At 37.5% G+C, this 23,070-nt stretch overlaps 2 protein-coding genes across 18 annotated transcripts in view; one reads left to right on the top strand and one right to left on the bottom strand.

The window, feature by feature from the left end:
- FUBP1 (far upstream element binding protein 1) overlaps positions 1-13,499 on the top strand; it is a 31,348-nt gene extending 17,849 nt beyond the window's left edge. For 2 of the 6 annotated variants that reach the window (XM_025201598.1, XM_025201600.1), the window contains 6 exons: positions 1,365-1,493; positions 3,562-3,636; positions 8,076-8,135; positions 8,221-8,366; positions 10,927-10,973; positions 13,277-13,499. In XM_025201598.1, coding sequence (XP_025057383.1) covers positions 1,365-1,493; positions 3,562-3,636; positions 8,076-8,135; positions 8,221-8,366; positions 10,927-10,973; positions 13,277-13,367 — 548 coding nt within the window. In that variant the 3' untranslated portion in view covers positions 13,368-13,499. Of the gene's footprint in view, positions 1-1,364; positions 1,494-3,561; positions 3,637-8,075; positions 8,136-8,220; positions 8,367-8,772; positions 9,393-10,926; positions 10,974-11,863 lie in introns of those variants that run through there. The other 4 variants (XR_001357859.2, XM_014518986.2, XM_025201599.1 and 1 more) reach the window with 4 other exon arrangements.
- Positions 13,500-13,640: 141 nt separating this feature from the next.
- The window catches only part of NEXN (nexilin F-actin binding protein), a 41,866-nt gene continuing 32,436 nt past the window's right edge, over positions 13,641-23,070 (bottom strand). For 9 of the 12 annotated variants that reach the window (XM_025201601.1, XM_025201606.1, XM_025201607.1 and 6 more), the window contains 5 exons: positions 21,326-21,523; positions 19,605-19,826; positions 16,150-16,335; positions 15,001-15,361; positions 13,641-14,874 (listed from right to left, as the gene is read on the bottom strand). In XM_025201601.1, the coding sequence (XP_025057386.1) occupies positions 14,861-14,874; positions 15,001-15,361; positions 16,150-16,335; positions 19,605-19,826; positions 21,326-21,523 (981 nt within the window). In that variant the 3' untranslated portion in view covers positions 13,641-14,860. Of the gene's footprint in view, positions 14,875-14,989; positions 15,362-16,149; positions 16,336-19,604; positions 19,827-21,325; positions 21,524-23,070 lie in introns of those variants that run through there. The other 3 variants (XM_025201602.1, XM_025201609.1, XM_025201610.1) reach the window with 2 other exon arrangements.

Here is a 23,070-nt window from a genome sequence, read left to right as displayed (position 1 = left end):
TGCTGAAGTGTCTCATCTATACAGACATTGCAGAGCCAGGTCAAAGTAACATGCTGTGGCTTCTGGTAAAACAAGGGGGTATTTTTGGTTGGCTCTTTTAACAGGTGGAAGCAGCCAATAATTCTGACAGTAGACAACTTTTGTTCTTACTGTGAAGTGGTCAAGAATTGTTTTTTGTTCAATCACTTTTTTTATATCTTTTTTTTTTTTCTCACTAGGAGTCTTCAGTAGTCTTCAAAATCTAGTTCTCTAGAATAGGTTTCTAAGGGTGTTTGTTATGGGATTTTTTGTTTTGTTTTGTTTTTTTAAGGTAGATCTTCCTTCCATAAAGGAACAGCAGTTCAGTCATCTTTTGGTAGCATATGCTTTGATAGACCTAGAGTTCAGTTAATTCCTTTTCTCTTGTTGTACTCCACACAGCATTGCAGTCAGCTTACATTCATCCCTGTAGCTTGCTTGTTTTCTTCCAGTAAAATTTATGACCTAAATTACAGTACAAAAGAACAACTAACCCTCATCATGGTGTCGTCTTAATTTACATGACTTATTAGACTATCTCTGAGACATCTAAATGGAATAGGACTTCACGTGTTCTGTCAGCTGTTTGCTTGCATCAGGAGGCATTCTTAAAATAAATGGTTTAGAAATATCGAAATGTTTTTCATTGAGAGAGATTTGCTTGACCAGACTTTTAAATATTGTAAGGTTTGTATGTATGGGGCTTCTAAACTTTTTTTGTGACAGTGGTACCTTTTTGTTAGTTTGGAAAACAGTTTGAAAGACTCAAAATTCAAGATGGCTTCTTTTCTAGTATTGGGTGTTTCTCATAATTTAAAAATGGAACTGGCCATTGAAATCCAAGTGTACCATGGAGAATTAGGGATGCATTTTTGTGGCTTAGTACTTACTAAAATAAAGTTTAGTCAGGTCATGGCTCAACTTACACTTAAAGGGTATAATTGAAATGGATAGAGTTTTTAGTTTGCTAGCTTGGATCAAAGGATCAACTGCAGTTTTGTAACAGTTAAACTGAGAGAGTATCACAGCATTTTAGAATTGAGAAATACTCTGGAGTTCACCCATCACACAACTGTGGTTGATTATGGAGTGATTAGTCTCCATCTGGTGCAGCAGAAATCATGAATTGTCCCTGAACATTTAAGGCAAGTGAAACAAAATGATGAGAAGCAAAGGTGTGGAAAGGTAAAAAAGATAGTAAGATACATATAGAAGGTGTAACAATACATGGTTTACATATAAGCAACTAAAACTGTAAGCAAAGCTATGTGATATTTATAGCTATGTAATATTCTTTCAAAATATACTATTTACATTGTAAGAGAGTGGACCTTTATTTTTTTTAGGTAAGCCAGGAACAGACCCCAATTCTGCAGCATGGGCTGCTTATTATGCTCACTACTATCAGCAGCAAGCACAGCCACCACCTGCAGCTCCTCCTGCTGGACCAGCTCCAACTCAAACTAATGGACAAGGTAATTGGATCCATTTATTAAAAGGAGAAACTGCTTGTCATTACTGAGAAGGTAATGATCTATGAAGACTTCTATCTTCATGGTGCATGTTGGGTTTTCCCATACAAGGGAAAATGGCATTTACCCTGTTGGGGTTGGCACATTCTTAATTTTGGTGCCAAACTTTAAACCTTTTAAAAAAAAAAAAAAAAGTTAAAGTTCAGTTCAGGAGTTCTTGGGTCTTTGTTTTTTTTAAGAGTTTGATATAAAAATTTCAAGGGCATGTAAACACACATTATATTAGATTTAAATAAATCGTGGATGCAAATTAAGGCTCCATACACGTGTTCAGATGATCTGGGGGAATTCTCCCAGTGTTGCTGTTCTGGTAGAAAAATTTAACTGGAGATACCTAACAGACATTCAAATGTTGAGTCCCTGAAAAGTGTAGAGCTTGCAGTGCTGATGCTGTGCAGCCTCTTGTGCACACATCTCCACATGATCTGCAAGCTCCTTTATGTTGCTTGGTTACAGATGTCAGCAGTGCATAGTGAAGCCATGATTGGCTGATGCAGACTAGCTCCCTGCAGCATAGTATGGGGGTTGTGAAGAGGGTGTGTTTTTGCTCCATTTGGCTGGAGTAGAAAAGTCCAGCACAAATAACAGTTTTGGGGATTGTTCTGTGGCTTCTCTCCGGCTCCTGGGAGACACTACACTGTAGATGCAATTAAATCATTAATTGCCTCTTAAGTAGTAACCTGGCCACAAATTCATTCAGTTTAATGGCAGAATAAAATTGAATAGCCACAAAGTTATTACATAAAAGAAAATGTGTAATAACTTTGTGGCTGGTTCCCATAATGCCATAAATTGGACATATGACCAGTGCTGATCAGCTGACTAGCGCTCCCAGCCTGGGCAGCACAATGGACCCTTGGAGGGTCCCCATGGCTGGGAAATTCAGCTAATTGCAACTCCCACCTGTGGGAATGCCTGTTGCCCTTGGCTCTGATGCACTTTTCTGACTGGGAACCCCAGTCAGCTGACCAAAGATCCCAGCTGTGGGAGTGCACTGGGTCCACAGGGCTCTCCCTGCACTAGCAATATGGTGCAGTTAGGATCTGATCCATGATCCCACAGTTATGCCTCATTGCCATGCACATGTGGTATGGCAGAAGACACAATTGTTGGGGTTGCAGATCAGATCCCTTCGTACCTTTAATTGAATGTTGCCAGCCTCAGAAGGGAAGGTGTATGGACATTCTCAAAGCTCCCTGGAGTGATTTAACTCTGTTCCCAGGTTATTCTTCTCTTGGAGTGGCTTTTTTTGCTTTATGAGAAGAAATCAAAACTTCCATATACCTGTGGTTTCTCCTGGTAAAGCAGTGACTCTTCCAGGAGAAACTGAATATCTGTATGGGGCCTAAATTAAGTGACTTAAGACAGCCAAGAGTAACAGGCAGCCACGTAAATAGTGCGAGACTGTGACTGTTAAAGGCACTGCTTAATCCACCTTAATTGTAAGAGCTATTTTGTCCAGGTACAGCGTGTGCTCAGCTGTTTACACTTTATAGCCCCTTATAGAGCAATTACCTAGTTATTTGTAAGGCCTGTAGATTGAGTCTGTCAAACCAGCCAATAGACAGTTTCTCATCTGCTGTTAGAAGCCAACTAGAAGTCATCAAGTGCAAATGCTTTTTCTTTTTTCAGCTGTATCTTCTGCTGCAGACACATAGCTGATACTGCTGCACAGTGGTTGCGAGGGGGGCTGTGTTGTTCAAACATCTTCTGCATATATCAGACAAATAACTGTTTGCCAGGTGTGCTGCTGTAAATGGGTTTGGACTAAGCAGATTCCTCTTGTTCTTGAAAGGTCTTAGAGTTTTTTTTTAAAGTTCTTTCTCTTAGTTTTACTTAGGTCTGTAACTGATTCATGAAATCTGTAAATATTTTTCTAAACTGCTTTTTAAGCTGTTTTGTTAAAATTAACTGGCTATATTTTGGATATGTTAAGAAGCAAGTAAATTGGTGCAAATGGGGAAAAAACATAAAATGTATTAACATTTTATTTTGACTTTCTTTAAATCAGGAGATCAGCCAAATCCAGCACCAGCAGGGCAAGTTGATTATACAAAGGCATGGGAAGAATACTACAAAAAAATGGGTATGTTAATACATTTTTGTTTGCTAAAATAGGGTGAAGAGAGGTTCACATTGGATTTGGAAGAGCTCTACCAATAAAAATAAGAACTTGGTCTGATGTCAGTTAAGTGGCAATAGGTTCTTTTATCATTAGATTTCCTGGCACATGTTGGGAATTAAAATGTTTAATTAAAATAAGCTTACAGCACCTCCTTCAATTCTATTAGTGAACAGACTTGTGCAGTATACCATATTTGAGGGTGGGGAGGAGTTGCGGCTTCTTGAATTCCTTAGTCCAAAATTGTCGTAGGAGGAATAGGTATAGAAGTATGTGTATTTGAAAAAATATTTCCAGGAAAATACATGAACTCTTGAAATGCCCTATTCTCTAATTGTGGGTAACAGGCTGCCTGCCTTGCTACCTATCCTCCCTGCCTCAGCACTTCCTGTCCCCAACCATAGCGCGCCGCCCATTTCCCCCCCCCCCCGTATTACTACTCTCCTCATCAACTCTTCGCTCCCAACACCTGCATTTGTGTGGGTGGGGGGGTTGAAAGGGTTGTGTTCAGTATATTTTACCTTTTGACATCTGCTTGTTGGTCCAGTTCACCTCCAAAGGCAAAAAACCAAGGCACTTTCACATTTGTAAGCAGACTAATACATTTCTCATCAGACTCTGGAATATTTCTATACTTTGACTTCCCTAGAAAGGAAGATCTGGGCTCCTTTAAGAATTCTCCTAGGATTTCCTTCAATTATGTACTAGCTGATGAAGATTCAGGAACCAAAGCCTTAACCTTTCTTTGGGCCAAGTCTGAGGAAAAGAACAAATCAGAAACAAGGGAACCGGTCCTTTTAAATGCAGAAGAATTGCAATTTTAAAAAAAAGGAAAACAAAGGCTGAAAATCCTAAAAGAGTAGATCGAATGAGAGAAATAGGAAGCATTTTACATCCTAGTAACTCTTGCAGTAGTGGAGCCTGACCTAGGTTTCTTCATTTATGCACCAGTATATAGTATATATGATTATATTTTGGTGTCTGATGCTTAACCATCAGTCAGACTTCTCTCATCCCTGGGGTCTACCTATAGTGCTGAATTCCTTTTATTCTATCCATAAAATTATGAATCCTAGCTTCAGTTATCTTAAAGAAAAATATTTCTTATTTTAAAAGGCAAAAAAAATAACACCATGTGCCTTTTTGTAGACTAATTTGTAAGAAAAATAAACTTTATTTAATACATTAGATTAATTCATTCTTCTCTAGCTTGCCTCAGAAGTCTTCACACCATTGAAAGCTTTGTGCGCTGATGTGAAAAACACTTATAATTTATTTTTAGTGAAACTACCAGTTCAGGACATCATCACTTTTGTTTTCCTTTCACCATACAAGTTGGATCCTACGTAATTTGATTTGCAGCCAAATTCTGCATCATAGAAGTCTAAGGATAAGCCAGTCCCCTGGAAGATCAAAATCTGTGCAACATACTCTATAATGATATTTGCTGACAATACAGGTTTATCATGCTCAGGTCATTGCTGCCTTAACTTCCTCTACAAAATCATTTTTAGTGGCCTCTAATACTATAGTGCTATTAAAGGAAGGATAGGGTTCCTCCTCCTTAATGCTCACTACATCCCAGTTCAGGGCTGGCCAACCTGTAGCATGTGTGCCACAAGTAGCTTCTCTGTATGGGGTACACAGCAGATTCTCAAGAGGGCAAGGAACAGAAAGCAGAGCAGCAGACCAGAAGGGGATCCAAGTGACATTCAGGCATGGTGCTAGGTTTTAATTTGTCTCAAAGTTGCCCCATGTCCCTCCATCATGTATTCCAAAGTAGTGAAATGGCTGTTACTAAAAACAAAAATGAGTTTTCTGGGGCTTTCCTCTCCTGAATGTCTTACATCTGTAGTTAGCAAGATCATTCTAGATAATGTGGTCTAATATTAGCGGTAAACATTTTCAGCTTGCTAATAAGAGTTTCATGTTTCAGTGCAGTTTTGGAAGAACACATCTTGAGTGAATGGTTTTTTGGCTAAGACTCACGAGTTCCACAGTCAAACCAGAGCTGCATCGTGTGTGTGTAGGAAATGGTGAAATTTAAGTTATTGTGGTGTGGGGGATGGGTCTATCTTGGAAAGAAATTTAGTGGATTAGAAAAACAAACATTCCGTGCTTGTTTTGATGGGAATTTTTTTGCACTTCATGAAAGCAGGAGGTTAAATATTGGAAGGATTTTTTTTAAAGCTTTCACATCCAGTTTTGTAGTGCATCAATCAACCTTTTAAATTAGGATGCATATCTAATAGAAACTGTAGTAATGATTAAAAGTGAGAATATATTATCTAATTTTTGTACTGAAATTGCCAAAAGTGCAGAAATATCTTTATCAGTACTGGATATCACTTGAGCACTTCTGTGTGGAAAATAGACTAAATCCCTGTCCTATTGCACGTGAGGATATCTTGCATAGTTTCAAGCCTTATAACCCAAACAGAAACCAGACTTAAATTTTTCTTGATTGGGAACAAGAGAGTTGCTTTAAAATTGAGAGCTACACAATCTGGTAGAAAACAAATTTAAATATGATTTTAAATTAAGTGGAAATCAATCCCTAGGCATTGGGCAAAATACTAATTGGCTAGCGTATATAAAATGAAGATCAGCTGACTGACTCTTCCAGGATTTGAGTTTTGGCTACCTGAAGGTAGATATTTTACTTTCATTGCTGCTGTTTTTGTTTTGTTTTGTTGTTTGACCTTGCCCTTGTGTTAGGAGCTATTAAGGAAACAAGTTGTTCATAAAGCCCAAGATAAGGCATCAGAGAGTTAAGTTAGAAGGGAGTTGGATGCAGAGGGTAGGGGATAGTTGAAGAGTGCTTAAAAGTTTTTGTGCTGTAACTTTCCTTCTTTTGAAGCACTTGATGCCTTTTGTGTGCCAACGCTACTTAAACTTTGTAATAGAGATGCAGTAGTATGTTAGTGAGGGGTATGGAAAGATCTCGTTCTGCAGCCAGTGTCACTCTCAGACTGACTTGCCTTCACCCAAACTCACATCCCCAGTGTGGTGATACCTCCTGTAGCTGTGAAGGTGGCTTCTACTGGCAATTCCCACTATTCAGGGGTGGTGTTTGCATCATGGAGTCCAGCCACCAAAGCGGTGCTGCTTGCTATAAAGTGGCAACAGCTCTTCCAATGTAGACATAGCCCTAGTTGTTATATATTCAAGAGCATTGTGAAAAGAAACAAAGGGAGGGAGGATGGACATTTCAGTGTGGTGTAATTGCGATGACTCCTACAACTTCAATAGACCATGGTCCTAGCTTCAGCATTCTAGAAAACCTGTGTTTTGTTTAGCAGTTTCTTTCACTACTTGGGGGAGGGAGGAAGGTGCTTTTACTTAGATGTTTTGTTTTAGGGATTGTGCACTAAGTTTTAAAGGCTTGAAAACTGATTAAATTTCACCCCCCCCCCCCAAGCTTTTCCTTTTAACATATGGAGGATCAGTTTAAATGGGCCATGGATTTATGAGTATTGTATACTGAAAGAAATCAGGGTTCAGCTTGCTTTAAGTAGGATGCTTTAGGATGAGCTGAGGTTTCTGCCTTTCTCCCAAGTTTTCTATTTTCTTCTCTTACCTCTTACCGAGTTTTGTGATTTCGGTTTACTTGAGCATATTGACAGGTATCTCAATATTCCAGATGGAGTTTGATTTAGACAAGTCAGCAAATTTGTGGTGCCAGCAGTTATTCCACTTCTTTCGTACATCCTAATTACTGCCTGTGTGTGCAAATATTTCTTTTGGCTGGTAGGCATGTTTCCTTTTGATAGTAGGATCATAGGAAAGTAGTCTAGAAGGGCCCTCCTAAGGTCATCTAGTCCAGCCCTCTGGTCTAGGCAGAATGATCCTTGACTAAACTATCCCAGCCAGCTATGTCATCCCATGACGACAGCTGGCAAAGAGCTTTTGTAGTCCTGCAGCTCTTGTGTTGCCTGTAATGTTCTAGCAAAGTGCAGACTCCTGCAGTTTACTTTTGTGGAAAAGAGGATGGTGATGAGTAGAAGTTGTCTACTTCTGTATTGATGGGGTGCAAGGCAGGTGTCAGGAGCACGCCTGATCTTTTCTTTTTCAAATAGTAAGTAGTTTTGATCTCTTTAAATTAGGTTGCTGTGTATTAAGATAAATTACACTGCTTTATTATGTGCATCATGAGATTGGGGAAGTCTGGGGATTCTCATCTTATGTGGAATATACTAACAAAAATGGTAGTGATGCAGAGTTAAAGCTATATCTCTAGTATGAGCAGGAATAGCATTGTGTAAGTGATTTACATGGGTGCCATTTTTAGATTTTATTTGGAACTGACATCAGCTGAGATGGCAGGAGAGCTCTACCTTTGTATATGTCTTTAATTTTGGCTTACATGGGAATTGTTACATTAATGTGGGGGGGTTTTTCAGGTCAACAAGGGCAGCCACAAGATTATTCAAAGGCTTGGGAGGAATATTACAAGAAGCAAGGTAATGTTTGTTAGAAATGAGATTATTTTGAGCTTCTGTTGTCTTTGTTGCAGTTACAAAAATGTGTAATCTTAATTTCTTTTAGGTCAGGCAGTTCCAGCACCAGCCGGGGCCCCACCAGGTGGTCAGCCTGATTACAGTGCAGCATGGGCTGAATATTACAGACAACAGGCAGCATATTATGCCCAGACAAGTCCACAGGGAATGCCACAGCATCCTCCAGCACCACAGGTATAAAGGTTTTTTAATTTATTTTTGGCTGGCTTCTATTTCAGTAATTAGAGGTGGTTTTGTGGTTGTTTTTGTTTTTGTTCATTTTTTATATTTATTTTGCATGTCTCCTGCTTTGTTGCCTTTGGAGTATGCATCCTTTTTTCTAGCAAAATAACTGTCAGCATAATTTAGTATAAATGACTTGACGATATCTGATAACTTGAGTTCTGTGTATCTCCATACGTTCAATGTTTTTGATTAAAAAGAAAACTTTCTCCTCCCAGGGTTTTGAAAACCATGCAAGAAGCCACCACCATTTACATTAACCAACTTTTCTTTCTTAAAGGCTTCACTCCTGAGTTAGCTCAATTTAAAGGATTTTCTTTAACTTTTTGTATATCTCTTATGTATCTCTTCTGCACAGGGCCAATAATAAGAAGTGGACAATACAGTATTTGCTTCATTGTGTGGGGGAAAAAACCTTTGTTAAATGTATGGATGCAGACGCCTTGATGAAGATCTTAATTTTTGTTTGGTTTAAAAATAGTGTTTTTGAAAATGTACAAAATATCTATCACTACTGATAGGAGGTAATATTTCTGTGTAGAAATGAAAATTGGTTTGTTTTTAGTATTAGTGTAGATGTACACATTCCAGCAAATGTATTTGCAATTATTATGTGGTCAATGCTTTGTGATATAAATGTACTTTTTCAATGTATACTTTATCACTTTTAAAATGCCTGTTTTGTGCTTTACAATAAATAATATGAAACCTCCTGTGTCGGTAAGTTGGATATGTGGGTATTTGAAGAATTCTAGGATTTATTAGCAATGCTGAATTAAGGTACATGTACACAAATGAGACTTTTTTTTTTTCCCCATGCAATCTTAATTGAGTTTAAAAACTTGTCAATGGCATGTTTTTCCCCTCTTGCAGAATAGTTGTAGATGAAGGATTTTTCATTTTACTGTATCTTGCTGTCTAGCACCAGTAATCTTGATATCTTCATTTTCTTTCTATTTGATTAAAAAACTGCATGTGTTTAAGAAGATCTTTTGGCATACGTCCATTGCATTAACAGTGAAACTTCCTTTTTTTATACTTGACCACTGTTTCAGACCTGTACAGCGGCTATAACAGTTAACCTCTCTGTTCTTAATTTGATACTTGATTTCAAGATTGTTTCAGCATAACTTTTTAAAGCATTTTTCAGAGTAGGTATAAACAGTTTTATAAGTAAAAATGTTAAGCATTCAGTTTGTAGTAGTTCATTTCAAAATGTAGTGTAGAAAGGTGAATGCAGTATGCTTCTTAGTTACCAAAATTGCATCTGTCATTGAAACACTGTATTTTTGTTTGAGTGGTGGTGAGCGGTTGGCTGAGAACTTCCTGCAGTACAGATAATTTCTGTTTTGTTAAATGCTCAACACCAGTTGTTGAATCAAATGTTTTTTTAAATATACTTGAAACGTTTCTGTTGCTCTAATACTCATACTAAAAACCTGATATTCTTTTAAAATCCATTGTTTGCTCTTTGCATATTTATTGGCTCTTTGCATATATTAGACTTCATGCAATACAGTCTGTCTTGCCATTGTCTGTTGAAGTGCAGGTTTGATCCAGCCAGTATAGAACTAGCTCTATAGGGGTGAGGAGGACTGTGCTGTGTATCATCCTTGATTGTTCCTTCAAGGAGCATTGCACTGTAAGTACATCAGAATGACAAATTGATGAACTGCAACAGTATCTTTTTGTCAATGTTCCACATAATGCAAATGCCATACCTGTGTAAATATTATGTTGGAATACAGTGCTGCTATCTTAGGAAATCATAACTGCTTCTTAATTCAGAAACGTAGGTGTGCATATATATTTATGTATGTATGTGAGCTTTATGGGTAAGTATTCTTGAAAAACCTAGCAATAGCTAAAGAAAACTTTTGTATTTATCTAAGTAATGTAGTATTTTTCACTAGTGTTTATGAGTTGAAGGCTGTATTATTCAGCGTATGAAAATATGCATATCTTAACATGAAAGTTTTTGGAACTGCTTGTCAGACAGAAGTTGTTTTGTCCTCAGTTAGTTTGCAGAAGTGTAGTGATGTAGGTATGTTAAATCATTTTATAAACATGTATTTGCTTTATCTTTTGGAGCACCATTTTGTTGCTTTGAGAATAATATCTTAAGGTGGCTGCGCAGAGAAGTTAAACTTTAAGGCTTGAAAATTGAGTAGTTTTATCATGCAGGTAATTAGCAATGTATTTATTGTGTTGTAGAATCTAGAAGGAATTGTCTTATACCCCTTTTTAAATTAGGAATTAAAATAGTAGTTTGAAACAGGAAGATGCTTGCTATCTTTAGTGTAGGATATGAAGTTTAATAGTTCAAGTCTTTTGCATGATATTACATATAATGACCTTGTAGTGAAATGGTGCATTTATTATGAACTAAATTGAACAAAATTTAAATTCACTGGATTCTTTATCATTCACAAATGGAGGCTGTTGATTTTGATTCATTTAAGGTATAAAATCTTTATTAATTGCAAACAGTGCAATTATTTATACTTCACAGTGCCTTCCCAGACCTTCCACCTTAGGTTCTGCTGCAAAAAGCAACAGGTAAGCACAACCTAAGGAAGTATATAAATAAATATTTCAGTACATTAATGTTGTCCCTGTGAGATTTTTTCTTTTTTTTTTCTTTTTCTTTATTTTTGTGGTTGTGTATCAAAAGCAATCTGCTGCTTTCCCCAAATGCATTGTTACTCATGGTACCATTTCAGTGGGAAGTCTTAAGTTGTTAAACAAGTGTTTATATTTCTAGGTAAACATGCATCTTTTAGAAAAGATAAGTGGATTGCTGCAGTAATTCAACTTGATCTGGATAGCCATTTTTATGACTTTTATTCAAGCAGTTCAATTGTTACAATTAAAGAAACAAAACCCTTTTCATTATGCAGAGTAATAGAAATTTCAACAGCCTTCACAAATTTTGTTTTTTTTAAAGAAATAGGTTATATTCCCACCCTGTCTGTAAGAACTAAATACAAAGGGTACTTTGTATTTCTATTACTACTGATGCTGGTAATTTAAAAGTATACAAAATATTCATGCAATTTTTAGATAACCTAGTTTTCTTATCCATCTATATGGTCAAAAAACTAAGACTTCAGCTTTTCAGAACAGTATGTCTTTATAGAAAGCATGTGCACCAATGAAATGCTAATGTATGGCAAATTAGGTTTTGGGTTTTTTTAATGATCTATATAGCAATCAGCATTTTCTGTTCCTTGATACTTTAACTGAATTGCTGTATATGCTTAGTGTGTTTCATAGATGGTCTGGTATAATTTTTTCAGTTAAATTGAAAAAAATATCTACAGCAGCATCTTACCAGAACTTGTTTTATTATTCAGTTTTTAAAATGTACTGATCCTTTTTCAAAAGTCCTGCTTATCTGTGCATTCAAGAAAAATATTCAAAAATACTGCCTTCATTTTCACACACAGTGCTGAAGATGCTGCAAGCACCAAATCATAGCTCATAGAATCAGGTCCTGAGATAGTTACTACCATTAAAGAGGAATCCTTTGAGTGTATGCCATTGGTGAGCCGATGAGCATGGACCATAGAAGGGCTCCATGTAGAAGGTAACATTGGCAAAAAAAATAACAAGATTTGAAATGTATCCCATTCATAATGGTGTAGGGATTATTTTTTTTGTTTGATCACTTTTCATTCTTTTAAAGTGCTATTTTCTTTACCATAAATGTTCCATAATCTGTTAAGTTTTTTAAACTGTGGTTAATAATATAAGCCATCTATTTTGATTTACATTATTCTAAACGGTCAAGTTTAGATATATTGACTTTCTGAACTAAATTAATATTTGTACTTGAATCTCTTTAAGCCACTTCATTTTGGTTGACATGTAGTTTTGATAATGTAATTCAGACTTTATTTTTTTCATGGGAAGAGCTAGGTATGTACCAGTTTAAATCCAAGAATTTATTGTTGGGTGGGTCTTCTCTTTCAGTTCCTTTTAAACGTGCTACTATTTTATTTCACTGCAATATTTTTTTAATTACTAAGATCATAAACTGTAGTAAAAATAAAAAGCAGGAGGAAAGACAAAAGCCATTTTATTGGATAGCTGCTGGAGCATGAAAGATGAGATGAACCTGCCTTAGTTTAGTGTCTGAGGTGGTTTGTTTGTTTTTTGTTTTTTTTTTTTCAGCTCACTTAGCTGCTGGACTTACAGGCATGTAACTGTTGAATGGTGTTAGTTCAGTCTCAAAACTGAGACTTCCAGAAGACGGAAAATAAATTGGAATATGATCAGATAGGGGAGTTTTTGAGAATTATTTTAGAAAACTAGAACTTTCCAAAATGGGACTTTTAAATAAATATTTCTTTGTTAAAAACTATGAATGAGCTTAGAAAGTGAAGAGTTTTTTTCCAGTTTAAGGGGAAGTAGGGAAGCATTAATGTTTGAAGTCGTAAAAGTATTTTCAGATCACTTTCTTCAGTCTATACTATACTGTAGGAAATGATGTGAAATAAAATATCAGCTAGAAGGATAATATTTATCGAATCATTATATGTAGTGTATTATAGTGTCAGGAAGGTGGTATTATTTACTGAATAGCCTTTATTACTTGAAATACTTTGGTTTTCTATTATAGTATTTTAGTTTCTACTATCCAACATTTACTTCCATCCTGTCCCACACAAAGTAGCCTTTAGGTTTCTCTTGCATGCTGTAAATTGATTAGGAAGAAACTGACTATTCTAGAAAGCACACCGTTGACAGGGTTCCCTTTTCCCTAGTAATACTCTATACAGCTCATATGTATATGCACAAATATTTCTCTTATGTGCACGTGAAATGCATTTTCGTCCTGAGAAAAGTGTTCTCTACAGAAACTACCCGTGTGTAAAAAGAAGATTGGCTTTAAAAGGCAACTGTGATGGGAACAGTGTCTTAGGGAGATGCAGCTTGGACTTGAGGTAAATTGAATGCTTTACAAAATGTGGTTTTGAGCTTGCATTGGCATTGTATGTAATATAGGTACACATTAATTGTATAATGGTTTTGTATGGTTTATGGCTTTCTCAATAAATGTAAACTGATTAATAGTACAAATGGTGTTTGTCTCTCTTTTTTGCTCCTTTCTTCCCTATTTTCATATATCAGGTAAACAGTATATATGGTTGGGTTCACTTTCCTGGTATTAAATAACACAAGAAAATCAATGAATGCTGACATGAAATAAACCAAAATCTGTTGGTGGCAGAATGTGTTTTATTTATCTTCTAATGCACAGAATCCTGGCGCACAACCACTAAACAAACAGGACTTTGGGACACTTCTGCCCTGTAATTGTTGAGCCAAAAAAGTGTTATAAAAGATGCTGTTGATACAAATATAAATGGAACCAACAACCAGAAGACATGATTTGCAATAAATCCTTGTAATTACTACTAAGAACATTTTCCTATAAAAACTGGATGTAGTCTGAACAAAAGCCCATTTGAAGATGTCTTTATTATTTTGAAACTGGCACTTGTATCCATTTTCTCCTGAATTTTCCAGCACTAGGAGTCCTTATACAAAAAAAGAATTCATCTGTCTTGTCAGCCCCCCAAAGACTAAAATAAATATATAGCATGGAAACTAAATGCATGTATTTCTGTTATCATACTCCATTTTTATTTTAGGATTTCAAGCATATAAGCTGAGATGCAATAATGAACAAATTCTAGCCGGTAAAGATGAAGATGAAAAACTAACCACAGTATTACCAGAGTGTATCCAAAAACTTGCTCTACAAACTTAATTTTGGTACACCATTATGTTGGCATGATTTTCATGAGTAATTGGTACTCTTTTGTTACTTTGTATAAGTTTTGGTAGTTTTACAGACTTCTCAATCCTATGGATGTATTTACATTATTAGTGATTACACACTTTAAAAGCAACACATCATTTTGAATGTATATATGTATTAAAGCAAACTCGGAGGCAAAAAAAATTAAAGTAGAAGTTAAGCCATAGCATAATTTGTCATTGTTTAAAAACAGTACATTGCTTTTCCAAGATCATTCTCTTTGTCTACTAATTCCTTTTGAGACAAAAAGCAGTTAAAAGCTTAGTGTACATGCAGAATGTATTGACACATTTATACTACTTCAGAAACTTCCAGATCAGTATAATTTGCTGTAGTATTCTTACAGAATACTTGGTCTTCATATGTGGGAACACAAGCAATTTAGTTTTTTCCTGTAACTTATTCTTTTACTATCAAAACCTCATTTATATTGTCTGGTACCAACTTTCACATTGAAATGAGTCTGAACCCTGTGCATTTTGATGGCTATCCACCTCTGATACAGGAATGACAAAACAACACTTTCTTGTTTCCTTAATTGGCCCCACCACAGAGAGAGAGATGATGCGGTAGTAAGAAAGCCGAGGGGAAGGAAATTTCCAGCAAAAGTAGAGCATTAGTAGTCATCAGCTAGAAGAGAAAAAGGGTTAAGAAAAACAGATTAATAGATTTGTAACAGGAAAGATGCAAGAGGAGTTGTACTTAGGAACTCTGAAAGGAAGCAAAACAAAGTAGATTTAAATTATTAACTCTTACTTTCAATGGTGAGTATACAGGTGCTAGCTGATGTGCCTCTGCTGTTGACTGCTTTACACATATATTCTCCTTCATCTTCTGGGAAAGTTTCTGGTAGATAAAGGCAGTACGTGTCTCCTCTTTCAATGTACTGATAGTCCTCAGAGTCCTGTAACATTTCCCCCTCAAACCACCAAGTGACTTCAGGCTTTGGCTCTCCAGTAATTTTAACAGTGAACCTTACTGGCTCACTGTCAACAACTGATATATTTTTTAGCGGTTTCTTGAACCAGGGAGCTCCAGACCGTGCTTGGTCCTCTTCATCTTCATAAGTAGAACCATTAAGAATACTTCCCTCCTCCTCCTCTTCTTCCTCCCTCTTCTGTATTTAAAAAATAAATTGATTTTAGAACCTTTTTTTAAACCATTGGGATGTCTAATGTTAGTACATACTTGATCACTGGAATGCAAAAAAAAATAGCAACGGAATTTTCCGCAGAGGGAGGTGGCAGCATAAGTACAATCTTTCTATGGATAATAAAGCAATATGTATTAATACCATAGAATCTGGGTACTGGATAGATGCCCCACCCCCAGGAAGGTTGTGAAGATTGAGCTTCATTGAAGTAGAGGGTGAGTTTGGAATATGAAGAAGATTTATAAGTATGTTGCATAGCTTTCCTTTTCCTTAAGAATCAGCTATACATGCAAAGGAAACTGCTCACTTCCTCAGTAGTAGTAGTAGTATTAAACATTTTAATTCCATGGGAATATTTGTAAATTTGTACTGCATCTTTTTATTTTGATGGGTACTGCAAATTTAATGAGAGCTCACTACTACACTACCCCTTTGATAATGTTAGTAATATGCTACCAAATGGTAATAATGTAGTAAGCTGCTTGGTTGGTTCGGCAACTGTCTATCTTTCCGGACCATGGTTTGCGAGAGGTCACCCAGACCTTTGATGCATATGTCTAGGCAGGAATTTGGAGGAGTGGAGGCTGCTTAGACCTTCCATCCCCTTTTAGGCCACTGAGGCAGAATCCAAAGGCCAGACTGAGTACAGACACTTGGTGCTGACAAGTAAGCTGCTTAAAACATGGATTTCACTAGTAGAAGCCCTTGGCTTTGAGGGAACATGTCTTTGGAGAGCAAATTTTACTCTATACCTTCTGTAATGCAGCATCTATTTCCTTTTGTTCAAACTGCATACGTAGTAATTTTTGTTCTTCGATTCTTCGCTGTTCCTCTTCCTCCCTTGCTTTTGCCATTTTCTCAAACCGAGCCTTCATGTTTACTTTATGAGTAAATGGAGCCTCTGATTTCTTGGCTGGTTTCACATCTACCTCGTCTTCCTTTTTATTTCAAAAAGAAAATTTAGAAATGCATTGCAAAGTTTAGAACTTGACTAGATTTTAATTTAAATAATGTATATCAAAATTTACTATAAAAAAAAATAAACACAAAACAGAATTATTTTTACCTTAACATAGGTAATTCAGCCTTTCATACCCCTTCTTCCCTGAGGTTTATTTAAAGGTAGTAAGGACTCGTGTCTTATCCAGTATGATTTTACACTGAGGTGTAACTTGTATTTCAAAGTGTATTTTAAAAGTGTCACAATAAAAACAAAGGCAGACAAGGTTCTTTGGGTAATTCTGGTATCTTTTTTACTAGGCCAACTCAAATAGTTGGAAAAATTTTTCTTAGCAAGCTTTTGGGTTTAAAAACCCTTTGTTAGGCTAAGGAAGCATCTGCAGTGGGTGCTTCCTCAGCCTGATTAAGGATTTTTAAAGCTTGATAACAATTTTTGTCCAACTATTTCAGTTGGTCTAATAAAATATTAGAATAGGCAAACAAGGTTCTTTGTCCTTAGACCAACATGGCTACAACCTATGCCCCTGTAACAGGGCACAATAAAAACAAAGCCCTGGTTTAAATAAGGCCAGAGACTGGATAGTGTTACCAGGGTCAGTGTCAAGTAGCAAACTGTGGTACAAGTAAGTATTCATCATCACAGAATTCATGTGAGTGGGGACTCTGAGGCATGTCTTTACAGTGCATTGGATCCTAGCTCTGGTTAGGGGACTTGGAGGATTAGGGCCGTTACATGCATGTGGTGTTTAATCATTTATGCCAGCAAATCAAACATATATATAGGGGACATGCTGAGAGTCAAAATTATTTTTGATCAAAAAAGATTGCTTCTAAGGTAAGCAAACAAACGCCCAGTTGGCCTGTTGCAGACATGTTTACTTCGCCCTGTTAACAGTCTGAGGTCTACTTCTGAAGCCACACAGAAGCTGGCTCTTCAATTTATATTACACTAAATAGCACAGTAAATCTTTTTCAGACCAAAGTAAGAGAAATAGATACAGAAGTTACAACTATGTCCTTTAAGTACTTTTTTTGTGGGGGGAGGTAGGGGGTCTTAGTAGATGCCCTTTTTCTCTCCTCTTTTCTAGGTAAAGCTTTTAAAACTCCAACAAAATCCCTTTTTTATGCTTCCTGTGCTTTGTGCCTGTCTGTGTTTTTCTATTTCTAAATAAATTCTGCTTGTTTTACAAAGCTGTTGTAGGGACTCTGTTACCTCCATTAAGTATTTGAAGGACTAGCCTTAGGAGATCCTAACTTCTGTAGCTTTCCCTGCTCCCATCAGGCTATACTTCTTTAACCAGAGATAAAAGTACAAGATGGGTATCTTCCTCAAAGAATACCATCTCTCCCTCACTGAAATCATGTACTACTTGCATGGCTTTTTTCCATCCCAATCCCTTCTTGCTTTTCATTAGTTAAAAATGAGTTGGTTTTAATTCTGTTTTTCAGAAGCCATTCTGGACACTTAGTTCATTCCTAGCCAACTCTCCTATATGAATCTCTCTCCCCTCTTGTTCTGAGACTGAAGAAAGTTTACCCCAAGCAGTATGTGATTGTAATGACAGAGGTTTTTGAATGGGTTTTTTAGATGTTACAAATGTCTGCTAGTGGTCAACTAGTCCTTAAAAAATAAACCTGTTCACAAAGTTACCTACCAAGAAAATAGCTTGTTTAGAAAGGGTTATAAAAAGAACATCTGAGAAAACGAGGACAGAAGAAAAGGGAAATTTAACTGGAGAAAGTAGAATAGTTCAAAAGCAAAATAACTGTGTGTTTTTTGTTTTGTTTTTTTTTCATTTGCTATTCAAAAATGTAACTTAAATGTGAACTGTCCTAAATTGCAACATCGACAAAGCCTAAAACTAGCCTGGTGTTGACCAGGTTTTTTATACCACAACTTTGCATAAAAGATGTCCAGATACAAGTGCACACTCTGAGACCTAAACACGAATTCCAGTACCCTCCACGTCAAAACTTAAGGGGCTGTGCTACTGCATGGAATGCATGCTGTGCTACTGCACGGCCCAGCCCAGCCCTTGTGACAGACGAGAAGCAGAAGGCAGAGGAAGGAACGGGAGCATGGAGACCTCTGCTGCTACTGCAGCCTAAGCAATGGGGAGACCAGTTATTGAGTGGGAGCCTGGGGTGCTATAAGTTAAGCCCTCAGCCCCCAGGCTGCCGGTTGTACGGCCCTGGATTAAAAGAATGGGTACAATGGCACCCTGTAAGGACTTTGAGGTGGCATAGAACCAATACAGTGCTGTGGCTAGTGGGGAAGGACTCAAGCCCAGACATTTAAACTTCCTATGTTAACTGCTTCAGGTTCCTATGCTGTTGCACCACCTCCTCAGGTGATAGATGTTGTGTGATAAGCAGTGCCAGCTTCTTGATTGACAGGAAAAGAAGAGAAAGGGGATCCTTTTGGTGCCCTACTCTGCTTTTTCCATCTCTGCTTGCCTGCTCTCTGAAGGTAAAGTACCTTGTTTTCGGGGGCCCCTCCCTCTTCAGAGCAGAGAGGGAAGTTGGGCTGCCACATCATGCAGAGCAAGGGGAGAGTATGCAGTTTGTTCTTTCAGTGTCTTTAGACTTGGAAGCTCCATTTCTTCCCTTTGTTAAAAAGTGGCCTCGCCTGTCTCCTTCAACCACCTATTAAAGAAAACTGCTCCTGTACAACTGAGCTTCCCTGGTTCTGCCCCCCACACAGGAGCCTTGACAACCTAGGCAGGGAACCTTGCAAACGAACAAGTCTCTGGAGTACACCAAGAAGTCTCTTCCCCCAAAGGTATAACATTAAACATTACTTAACTTGGATAGTAAGGAAACAAGCCAGTTTCATAAGAAAAGCTTAAAATCTGTCAGTTGAGGCACAATGGCAAACCAGTTATGGTTTTGATATTTTGGTTGCTAGTCTTATTATTGAACAAGTTTGCAGAGGGGGAGGAATAAAATGTGTGGACCTAAGCACAAATCCATGCTTATTGCTGACTAGCTGATGAGAATGGAGTTGTGGTTTCTGGCAATGGCTAGGAATGTCCTGGGACAGTTATTACAAGAAAAAACATCTTGGAGGGAATTACTGTGGAAACAGGGGAGGGAACAGTGTTCACATTAAGGTCATAAGATACCCTGAATGAATTCTCTAATGCAACTTAATTGAGAATGGAAGATATTAGTTAGGTTGTTACAGCCTGGCAGTTAAACTCCTATGACAACATATTAGCACTTGTCTATACTGGCTGTAATTTACCTCTTGAAATTTCTCCGCTTCCCTGTCTCTAATTTCCTGGTCCACTGCTCTTCTTCTAGCCCGCTCTTCTTCAATTTTTCTCTGTATTTCTTCTTCAGATAACTGTCCAATCTTTTCAAACTTGCTTTTTAAGTTCTTTGCCTGGATAGAGCCACTTCTCTTTAATTTTATTAGTTCTTCATATTCCCTGCTTAGCTCAAAGATTTCTGTTTCTTCCTCTTCCTGTTAAGAAATTATATCATGCTTAAGACCTTAAAAAAAACCCAGTCAATTGAAAAACAGCAAACAACACTGACCATTAAACTTTATTTCCTTTTTGAGGGGTGCTTTATACTTAATGTAATGAAGAATGAAACTTTCCTTAAATCTAATGAAACCAGTCCATCAAAAGATAGAGTGAATTAAATTTGTCAGTACAAGAGCCTTTTCTCAATTCTTTTGTGTTCCTGCACACTAGGACTGGGACTGAAACCACAAGTATATTTCTTATGGTCCAGTGAACCAATCAATGAGTAAGAACTTTTAGTAGTAATACCACACATAACTGGTAACTTAGCATCCAATCTCTTATCAAGAATAATGCTGATTAATGCAAGATGTCATTTAAAAAGTACTTTCCTAAAGAAATCTGCTTTAAAAATGGGACTTATGCTTTAGATGCTTTGTTTTTTCTATCCCTTTTCTAAAAAAGGTAAGTTGCAAAATCTAATGCATAATAAAAAGAAAATTATGGAATCATTTACCCCTCCAGGTTTCCAGTGAAAATACACATATTGGCAGTAATTCCTTGAAACAATTTAGGACTGCACAACTAAATCATTGCCCTTATTTTACAATTTTTGTATCACTTCTCATTCTGACCTTGGAATACTTATCTTGGTGTTTCTCCAACATAAGATTCCAAGCCAAAATTGAACTTTCTATCTGGACTTATTACTCCCCTTGGGTCTTCTAAATATGAACTCTGTAACCTTTGTATCTGCTCGCTTCTGAATATGATTGCCACCCTGAAGCATGTAAAAACTTTATTACGGTATCTGACCCACAGGCAACATCACACAACATAAGTGAGAAATGCAAAATAATGCAAATTCCTTCAACCTCATAAAAGCACATTTTCCTTCTGGTTTCTTAGCATTTAGGTTTCAAACCATGAGTTTTCCTGAGCCATCGTGTGGAGAAGAAACTTTACAAGGATATTGCGACTTTAATAAAAGGGTTGTAATTTAAGAGCTAGGACTTTACAAAAAAATAATATAATTGAAAAATCAAAATAAAATCAACACTGGAAGGGTGAAAAGTTGCTCTTGATTTACTCATAGCAAAGTTGTGGTTTTCAAAAGTTTAGCTGTAATGTTACAAAACAGCTTCTTAATAAAGGATGCTGTGAAGCTTGCAGAAGCTGCTGAGACTCTAGATAGGCCCACAAGTCTCAAGGTTCTGGATTTCTCACCTGGGGATGGTGAAGCATATTGATAAATAAATTTCAAAATGTGAGGGGGGGCGGAAATTATAAGTAGTATTCGTTCTTTTTTTCCAGTTTCCCCTTCCTATTTTAAAAGCAAGGCTATTTAAATTAAGTACCAATTGCTCTAAATCCTAATACCTTACCTTTTTAGTTTATAATTTTAAGCAGTATATTAACATAACCAGTTAAGCCATTATCTGTTGCAGAGGTAACTCAACATGACTTTTATTTAGTTATTTTGCACAATACAAACCTCTCCCATTTCTTTTCTAAGCTGCTCAAATTCTTGCTTCTCCATTTCCAGTTTTTGCTTGCGTTCTTCTTCTGTGCGTCTCTTTTCTTCTTCCATTTTTTGTCTCAGTAACTCCTCAAAATTAATTTCCAGTTTACCTGGTATAAGAGATTCTTGAGAAACTGTTTTAAACATCTCTGGGGATTCATCATCCAGTACCTGTTGGAAATAATTTTATCAGAACTTTGATACAGTTTAAAAGATATTTGCACTAAAATTAGAACTCTTTAGGGATGTTTGGATACACAATTTGAGAATCTGTGAAATAAGATGTCACATCTTATTTCTTTCTATAATAATATACATGAATATGGAAGGCACAAACCTCATATTAATGTGTAAATTTTGCCATTGTATTTTTTTAATCTAATAGTGTAAAAAAAAAAAGTCTTCAGAGTATTGAAGAAGCAGTACATGCAACTACAACCTAAGCTGTCAAGTAAACATTTTTACTAACCCATCTCGTGTTATGCGAGGAAAAGTTGCTGAGAGCGCCAAAAACAACTTGCTTATAACAATTGGGAGAGGTTGCCTGACATTTAGTTCATTTTCCCCATCTTTAAGTGAGGTGGATAACTTATGCTCAACTACTTCACTCAGGCTTGTGAAGATGAATTTTCTAAGCGTTTAACTTTTTTAAAGTGCTGCATAAACATGGTTTGTCACTGCTTTTTAATGTTACTGTACAGACGCACTTAATTCTCATTTCTAAACAAAATGCATTTTATTACCATACTTCCCCACAGATCTTAGTGTCAGTTTCATAATTTGTAGGGTTGGAAGGGACCTGAGCAGATCTTCAAGTCCAACCCCCTGCCATGGCAGGGAAGAGTACTGGGGTCATACCACCCTGGCAAGGTGTTCATCTAGCCTCCTCTTAAAGACTCCCAGGGTAGGAGCCAGCATCACTTCCCTTGGAAGTTGGTTCCAGATCCTAGCCGCCCTGACTGTGAAATAGCACCTCCTGATGTCTAGCCTGAATCTACCCTCTGCCAGCTTGTGACGGTTATTTCTTGTCACTCCTGTTAGTGCTCGGGGGAACAGGGACTCCCCCAATGCCTGCTGGTCCCCTCTGACTAGTTTGTAAATGGCCACTAGATCCCCCCCCTCAGCCTTCTCTTGTGGAGGCTGAACAGGGTCAGGTCCCTTAGCCTCTCCTCGTAGGGCCTGCCCTGCTGACCCCTGATCATGCGGGTGGCCCTCCTCTGAACCCTCTCTATGTTGTCCACATCCCTCCTGAAGTGCAGCACCCAGAACTGGATGCAGTACTCCACCTGCAGCCTGACCAGTGTTGCATAGAGGGGGAGGATCACCTCCTTGGACCTGCTTGAGATGCATCTGTGGATGCATGACAAGGTGTGGTTGGCCTTCCTGACTGCGTCCCCACACTGTCAGCCCATGTTCATTTTGGCATCAGTAATGACCCCAAGATCCTTTTCTGCCTCTGCACTGACAAGAAGGGAGTTCCCCAGCCTGTAGGTATGCTGCTGGTTTTTCCTCCCCAGGTGCAGCACCTTGCACTTGTCAGTGTTGAAACCCATCCTGTTCTCATCCACCCACCCCTGTAACCTGCTTAGGTCTGATTGCAGCCTACTCCTCCCTTCTGGTGTGCCCACTTCCCCCCACATCTTAGTGTCATCTGCGAATTTGAACAGAGTGCTTTTTACCCCCTCGTCCAAGTCGCTGATGAAGATGTTGAACAGTGC

Source organism: Alligator sinensis, unplaced genomic scaffold (assembly GCF_000455745.1).
Source record: "Alligator sinensis unplaced genomic scaffold, ASM45574v1 scaffold952_1, whole genome shotgun sequence".
Classification (NCBI taxonomy): domain Eukaryota; kingdom Metazoa; phylum Chordata; order Crocodylia; family Alligatoridae; genus Alligator; species Alligator sinensis.
Note: the sequence above shows the minus strand (reverse complement) of the source record. Positions and strands in the feature narration are given on the sequence as shown.